This window comes from Zonotrichia leucophrys, unplaced genomic scaffold (assembly GCF_028769735.1).
Source record: "Zonotrichia leucophrys gambelii isolate GWCS_2022_RI unplaced genomic scaffold, RI_Zleu_2.0 Scaffold_1974_7750, whole genome shotgun sequence".
Taxonomy (NCBI): domain Eukaryota; kingdom Metazoa; phylum Chordata; class Aves; order Passeriformes; family Passerellidae; genus Zonotrichia; species Zonotrichia leucophrys.
Genome location: NW_026994179.1, coordinates 1 through 7750, shown reverse-complemented (window position 1 = coordinate 7750; position 7750 = coordinate 1). Strand labels below are relative to the sequence as shown.

Genomic DNA, 7750 nt, shown 5'->3' with positions numbered 1-7750 from the left:
GCGTGGTCACATGGAGGTGAAGCCATGGTGGGCGTGGTCACGGCGGCGGTGACGTCATGGTGGGCGTGGTCACGGAGAGGTGATGCCATGGTGGGCGTGGTCAAATGGAGGCGATGCATTGGTGGGCGTGGTCACGGAGAGGTGATGTAATGGGAAATGAACAGATGGGTGACGTCATGGTGGGCGTGGTCATAACAGGGGTGGGGTTATGGTGGGCGTGGTCACAAGGGAAATGACAAGATCGGTGACGTCATGGTGGGCGTGGTCACAATGACAATGATGTCATGGTGGGCGTGGTCACAACAGGGGTGATGTCATGGTGGGCGGGGCCACAGGGAGGAGATGCCATGGAGGAAATGAGTGGATTGATGACGTCATGGTGGGCGTGGTCAAATGGAGGTGATGCCACGGTGGGCGTGGTCACGGAGAGGTGATGTAATGGGAAAGGAACAGATGGGTGACGTCATGGTGGGCGTGGTCATAACAGGGGTGGGGTTATGGTGGGCGTGGTCACAAGGAAATAACAAGATCGGTGACGTCATTGTGGGCGTGGTCCAATAGAGGTGATGTCATGGTGGGCGTGGTCACAACGGGGGTGATGTCATGGTGGGCGTGGTCTAGGGAAGGAGATGCCATGGAGGAAATGAGTGGATTGGTGACGTCATGGTGGGCGTGGTCATAACAGAAATAATGTCATGATGGGCGTGGTCACAACTGGGAATGACGTCATGGGGGGCGGGGTCACAACTGGGAATGATGTCATGATGGGCGTGGTCACAACTGGGAATGACGTCATGGGGGGCGGGGTCACACTGGAGAGTGACATCATGGTGGGCGTGGTCACAGGGGGTGGTGGGTGATGATGTCATGGTGGGCGTGGTCAGACAAAGGGTGATGTCATAGTGGGCGTGGTCATGGGGAAATGACCGGGGCAGTGACGTCATGGGGAAAAATCGGAAAAAAATCAGGAAAACTGGGGAAAATTCTGGGAATTTTTGGGAATTTTGGGAAATTTGGGAATTTCTGACCTGGAGCAGGTGATCAGGGAAATTAGAGGGAAAAAAAAATCAGGAATTTGATGGAAAAATAAAAAAAAATCAGGAAAAAATCAGAAAAAAATCGGAAAAAAATCAGGAAAAATGGGGAAAATTCCGGGAATTTTTGGGAATTTCAGGAAATTTGGGAATTTTGGGAATTGCTGACCTGGAGCAGGTGAAGAGGGGAAAAATTGGGAGAAAAATTGAGAAATTTGACGGAAAAATGAGCAAAATATCAGAAAAAAAACGGAAAAAAATCGGAAAAAAATCAGGAAAAATGGGGGAAATTCCGGGAATTTTTGGGAATTTTGGGAATTTTGGGGATTTTGGGAATTGCTGACCTGGAGCAGGTGAAGAGGGGAAAAATTGGGAGAAAAATTGAGAAATTTGACAGAAAAATGAGCAAAATATCAGAAAAAAAACGGAAAAAAATCGGAAAAAATCAGGAAAAATGGGGGAAATTCCGGGAATTTTGGGAATTTTGGGAAATTTGGGAATTTGGGAATTGCTGACCTGGAGCAGGTGAAGAGGGGAAAAATTGGGAGAAAAATTGAGAAATTTGACAGAAAAATGAGCAAAATATCAGAAAAAAAACGGAAAAAAATCGGAAAAAATCAGGAAAAATGGGGGAAAATTCCGGGAATTTTTGGGAATTTTGGGAAATTTGGGAATTTTGGGAATTGCTGACCTGGAGCAGGTGAAGAGGGGACAGAGATAGAAAAAATGGGGGAAAATTGAGAAATTGGATGGAAAAATCGAAAAAAATCGGAAAAAATCAGAAAAAAATCGGAAAAAATCAGGAAAAAATCGGAAAAAAATCGGAAAAAAATCAGGAAAAATGGGGGAAAATTCCGGGAATTTTTGGGAATTTTGGGAATTTTGGGAATTTTGGGAATTGCTGACCTGGAGCAGGTGAAGAGGGAGCCGTTGACGCCGCCGAAGGTGGAGAGAGCCACGGCCAAGGGCATCACCCAGGCCAGGGGGCCCAGAACCTTCTCCCCGAACGTCTGAAATTCCCAAAAAATCCCAAATTATTCCCAAATTTCCCACAAAATCCTAAAATGTAAAATTCCCCAAAAATCCCCCCGAAATTCCCGAAAAATCCCCTTTTTCCCACCAAAAAATCCTGATTTTTTAGCTAAAAATTCCAATTTTTAACCCTAAAAATCCCCATTTTTACACCAATTTTTCTCATTTTCTCCACCATTTTTAACCCTAAAAAATCCCAATTTTTTTGCCATTTTTAACCATAAAATTCCCATTTTTTTCACCATTTTTAACCCTAAAAATCCCCATTTCTTTCACCTAAAAATCCCTATTTTTAACCCTCAAATTCCCAATTTTTTCACCATTTTTAACCCTAAAATCCCCATTTTTTCCACCTAAAAATCCCCATTTTTCCACCATTTTTCCACCATTTTTCCACCATTTTTAACCCTAAAAAATCCCAATTTTTTCGCGTGTTTTCACCCTAAAATCCCCATTATTTCAGCATTTTTAACCCTAAAATTCTCATTTTTTCCACCTAAAATTCTCGATTTTTCCACCATTTTTAACCCTAAAAATCCCAATTTTTTCACAATTTTTAATCCTAAGATCCCCATTTTTTTCACCTAAAAATCCCAATTTTTCCACCATTTTTTACCTTAAAATCTCCATTTTTCCACCATTGTTAACCCTAAAATTCTCATTTTTTCCCCCATTTTTAACCCTAAAATCCCCATTTTGTCACCTAAAAATCCACATTTTTTCCACCTAAAAATCCCAATTTTTTGCCATTTTTAACCCTAAAAATCCCATTTTTTTGCCATTTTTTCACCGATTTTTCTCATTTTTTCACCGTTTTTTCCCAAATTTTCCCTTTTTCACCCCAAAATTTTTGGATTTTTTGCTCACCACAGCCACAGCATCGCTCTGCAGGATCTCCCTGGGGCTCATGGCAGCCAGGTACCCCAAAAATCCCCATTTTTAACCCTAAAATCCCATTTTTAGCCCTAAAATCCCCATTTTTTCCACCATTTTTAACCCTAAAATCCCCTTTATTTTTACCATTTTTAACCATTTTTTCCACCTAAAAATCCAAATTTTTCCACCATTTTTAACCCTAAAAATCCCAATTTTTTCACCTGTTTACCATAAAATCCCATTTTCCCACCATTTTTACCCTAAAATTCTCATTTTTCACCCTAAAATCCCCATTTTTTCTACATTTTACCCTAAAATTCTCATTTTTCCACCTAAAATTCTCATTTTTTCCACCTCAAAAAACTCCATTTTTCCACCATTTTTAACCCTAAAAATCCCGGTTTTTTTGCCATTTTTATCCCTAAAATTCTAATTTTTTCCACCTAAAAATCCCCATTTTTCCACCATTTTTAACCCTAAAAATCCCATTTTTAGCCCTAAAATCGCCATTTTTTCACCGATTTTTCTCATTTTTTCACCTAAAAATTCCCATTTTTCCACCTAAAAATCCCCATTTTTTTCACCTAAAAATTCCCATTTTCCCACCATTTTTAACCCTTAAATCCCCATTTTTCATCGTAAAATCCCCATTTTTTCACCGATTTTCGCCATTTTTTCACCGATTTTTCTCATTTTTTCACCGTTTTTTCCCAAATTTTCCCTTTTTCACCCCAAAATTTTTGGATTTTTTGCTCACCACGGCCACAGCGTCGCTCTGCAGGATCTCCCTGGGGCTCATGGCAGCCAGGTACCCCAAAAATCCCCATTTTTAACCCTAAAATCCCCATTTTTTCCCCTAAAAATCCCCATTTTTTCCACCATTTTTAACCCTAAAATCCCCTTTTTTTCCACCTAAAATTCTCATTTTTTCCACCATTTTTAACCCTAAAGATCCCAATTTTTTCTGTATTTTTAACCCTAAAATCCCCATTTTTTACCCTAAAATCCCCATTTTTTCACCGATTTTTCTCATTTTTTCACCATTTTTCACCTAAAAGTTCCCATTTTTCCCACCTAAATATCCCCATTTTCCCCACCATTTTTAGCCCTAAAAATCCCAATTTTTTTTGCCATTTTTAACCCTTAAATTCTCTTTTTTTTGCCATTTTTAACCCTAAAAATCCCATTTTTTCGCCATTTTTTCACCGATTTTTCTCATTTTTTCACCGTTTTTTCCCAAATTTTCCCTTTTTCGCCCCAAATATTTTGGATTTTTTACCCACCACGGCCACAGCATCGCTCTGCAGGATCTCCCTGGGGCTCATGGCAGCCAGATACGCCACATTGGCCGCCACGTACAGAAACGTCACCAGCGGGATGGAAATGGAGATGGCCAAGGGCAAATTCCTGAAAAAACCAAACCAAAATCACCAAAAATCACCAAAATCACCCCAAAATCCAGCTCGGGACGGCCCAAAACCCCAAAATCCACATTTTGAACAAAAAATTCCCATTTTTTACCCCAAAATTCCCATTTTTTTGCCTAAAAATCCCCATTTTTTACACAAAAATTTCCATTTTTAACCCCAATTTCCACAGCTTTCTCCTTCATTTCCTCCCATTTTTTCCCCATTTTTTCCCCCAACTTTTCACCGTTTTTTCACCTCTCAGGTGCCCCAAAATTCCCATTTTTAACCAAAATTTCTCCATTTTTTCTCCATTTTTCACCCAAATTTCCTCATTTTTCCCCCATTTTTTCCCTGTTTTTCCCCATTTTTAATTCCAATTTTCTCATTTTTTCCCCATTTTTCCCCTCCCAGCTGTGCCCAAAATCCCCATTTTTAATTCCAATTTTTTCCCCATTTTTCACCCAAATTTTCTCATTTTTTCACCATTTTTTACACCAATTTTTTCCCCATTTTTCAGCCAAATTTTTTCATTTTTCCATCTTTTTTTTCCTTATTTTTCCCCTCCCAGGTGCCCCAAAATTCCCATTTTTTCCCCATTTTTCACCCAAATTTTCTCTTCTTTTCCCCATTTTTTCACCATTTTTTTCTCATTTTTCCCTCCCAGGTGCCCCAAAATTCCCAATTTTTCCCCATTTTTCACCCAAATTTCCCCATTTTTTCCCCATTTTTCCCCTCCCAGGTGCCCCAAAATTCCCATTTTTAATTCCAATTTTCTCCATTTTTTCCCCATTTTTCACCCAAATTTTTCCCCATTTTTTCCCCTCCCAGGTGTCCCAAAATTCCCATTTTTAATTCCAAATTTTTCCCCATTTTTTTTCTCATTTTTTCCCCTCCCAGCTGCCCCAAAATCCCCATTTTTAATTCCAATTTTTTCCCCATTTTTCCCCCAAATTCCCTCATTTCTCCCCCATTTTTTCTCCGATTTTCCCCATTTTTTTTTTATTTTTCCCCATTTTTTTTCCCCTTTTTTCCCAATTTCCCCCCAATCCTCACCTCTGGGGCTCCACCAGCTCCTCGGTGACGTAATTGAGGAAATTCCAGCCCCCGTAGGCGAAGGAGCCCTGGAGGCAGGCCAGGAACAGAGGCCCCGCCCCCGGCTCCGCCCACCAGGAAAACGCCTGCGAGGGGCGGAGCCAAAAGTTCTCACCTGCCAATGGTGAAAAATAAAAATATTTTAAAGAAAATCTGGAAAAAATCCGATTTTTTTATGATTTTTTACCATTTTTTTGGGATTTTTTTCGAATTTTTTGTGATTTTTTACGATATTTTTTTGTGATTTTTTTCTATGTTTTTCCATTTCTTTTTTAGGATTTTTTCCCGATATTTTCCGGGTTTTTTCCCCAATTTTTCCCCATTTTTTATCCAATTTTTTCCCCATTTCCCAGGCCAGGAGCAGAGGCCCCGCCCCCCCGGCCCCGGGCCCCCCCGAGCCTGCGACGCCCTCGACCCGCCAATGGGAAAACAATCCATAGGATGGGGCCGGACCGAATTTGTGTTTTTTCCACTGCCATTTAGGGTTTTTAAAAAAACTAAAAAAATCCATTTTTTTGGGATTTTTTGGGAAATTTTTTCTTTTTTTTGATTTTTTTCGAATTTTTTGTCATTTTGGTCGATTTTCCGTTTTTGTCCCCAGTTTTGAGGGCGACTTTTATTCTAATGTGTAAATTATATTATAAAATTGGATTTTTTTGATTTTTTTAGCATTTTTTCGAATTTTTTGTGATTTTTTCAGTATATTTTTGTAATTTTTTTCCTAGTTCCAGTATCCGGGGATCTCTTCTCCCCAGAAATCCCTCGAGGCCCCATTTTCCCTCCTTTGTTTCCCATTTTTTTGCATTTTTTCCCATTTCTTTCCAAAATTATTTTTATTATTTTTTCGTCCATTTTTTTTCAATCTTTTTTTCTATATTTTTCCATTTTTTTCCGGGATTTTTTTCCCCATTTTTTCCCCATAATTCCCCCATTTTCCCCTCTTTTTTCCCCATTTTTTTCCCCATTTTTTCCCCATTTTCCCTTTTCCCCTATTTTTCCATTTTTTCCCCATCTTTTTTCCCCATTTTTCCCCATTTTTCCCTCGTTTTTCCCCATTTTCCCCCTTTTTTCCCATTTTTCCCCATTTTTTCCCATTTCCCATTTTTTCCCCATTTTTCCCCCTTTTTTCCCCCATTTTTCCCCCACTTTTTTCCCCCATTTTTTCCCCATTTTTTCCCTTTTTTTTCCCCATTTTTCCCCATTTTTCCCCATTTTCCCCCCTTTTTTCCCCATTTTTTCCCATTTTCCATTTTTCTATTTTTTCCCCATTTTCCCCATTTTTCCCCCATTTCCCTTTTTCCCTTTTTCCCATTTTCCCCATTTTTTTCCCCAAAATTCCCTTTTTTCCCATTTTTCCCCCTTTTCCCATTTTTTCCAATCTATTTTTTTCCCCAAATCCCCATTTTCCCCATTTTTCCCATTTTCCCCTTTTCCATTTTTTTCCCTGTTTTTTCCATTTTTTCCCTTCCCCATTTTCCCTTTTTCCCCATCCCATTTTTCCCCCATTTTTTTCCCCATTTTCCCCCATTTTTCCCCATTTTTCCCCATTTTCCCCCATTTTTCCCCATTTTTCCCCCATTTTTTCCCCTTTTTTCCCATTTTTTCTCCATTTTTCCCCCATTTCCCCCCCTTTTTTCCCCTTTTTTCCCCCCCATTTTTCCCCATTTTTCCCCCATTTTTTTCCCCCATTTTTCCCCATTTTTCCCCCATTTTTTCCCGTTTTTTCCCCATTTTTACCTTTCCCGATCAGCACGGCCCCGGCTCCCACGATCAGCGCCAGCGCCAGCAACTTCCCAGCTGTAAAAACATCCTGAACTCGCGTGGCCCAACGGACACTGTGACAATTCACCCACGTCAGGAGCACTGGAAAATAAATTTGGGTTAAAAAAGTGAAATTTTGGGAAAAAACCCGGTGAATTTTGGTGAAAAAATGGAGATTTTACGTGAAAAAATGGAGATTTTACGGCAAAAAATGGGGATTTTACGGCAAAAAATGGGGATTTTATGGAGATTTTAAGGGTTAAAATGGAATTGAAGGGGGCGAAAAATACAGATAAATTTTGGGTAAAAAAAATGGGATTTTTGGAAAAAAAAATTAAGAATTTAGGTGAAAAAATGAAGATTTTACGTGAAAAAATGGGGATTTTATGGCAAAAAATGGGGATTTTATGGGGATTTTAAGGGTTAAAATGGCTAAAATTTCAATTAAAAATGGGTGGGTGATTTGGGTAAAAAATTGAGAATTTTGGGAAAAAAAATGGGGATTTTTGGTGAAAAAATGAAGATTTTAGGTGAAAAAATGGGGAT

At 39.5% G+C, this 7750-nt stretch overlaps 1 protein-coding gene across 1 annotated transcript; it reads right to left on the bottom strand.

The window, feature by feature from the left end:
• Nucleotides 1–6: 6 nt before the first annotated feature.
• LOC135442190 (large neutral amino acids transporter small subunit 2-like) lies at nt 7–7306 on the bottom strand (the record flags this gene model as incomplete). Its single annotated transcript, XM_064701729.1, has 5 exons — nt 7–812; nt 1941–2044; nt 4226–4349; nt 5405–5558; nt 7181–7306. Coding segments are annotated over 5 exons (644 nt in total), but the record flags the coding sequence as incomplete, so codon positions are not given.
• Nucleotides 7307–7750: the final 444 nt, after the last annotated feature.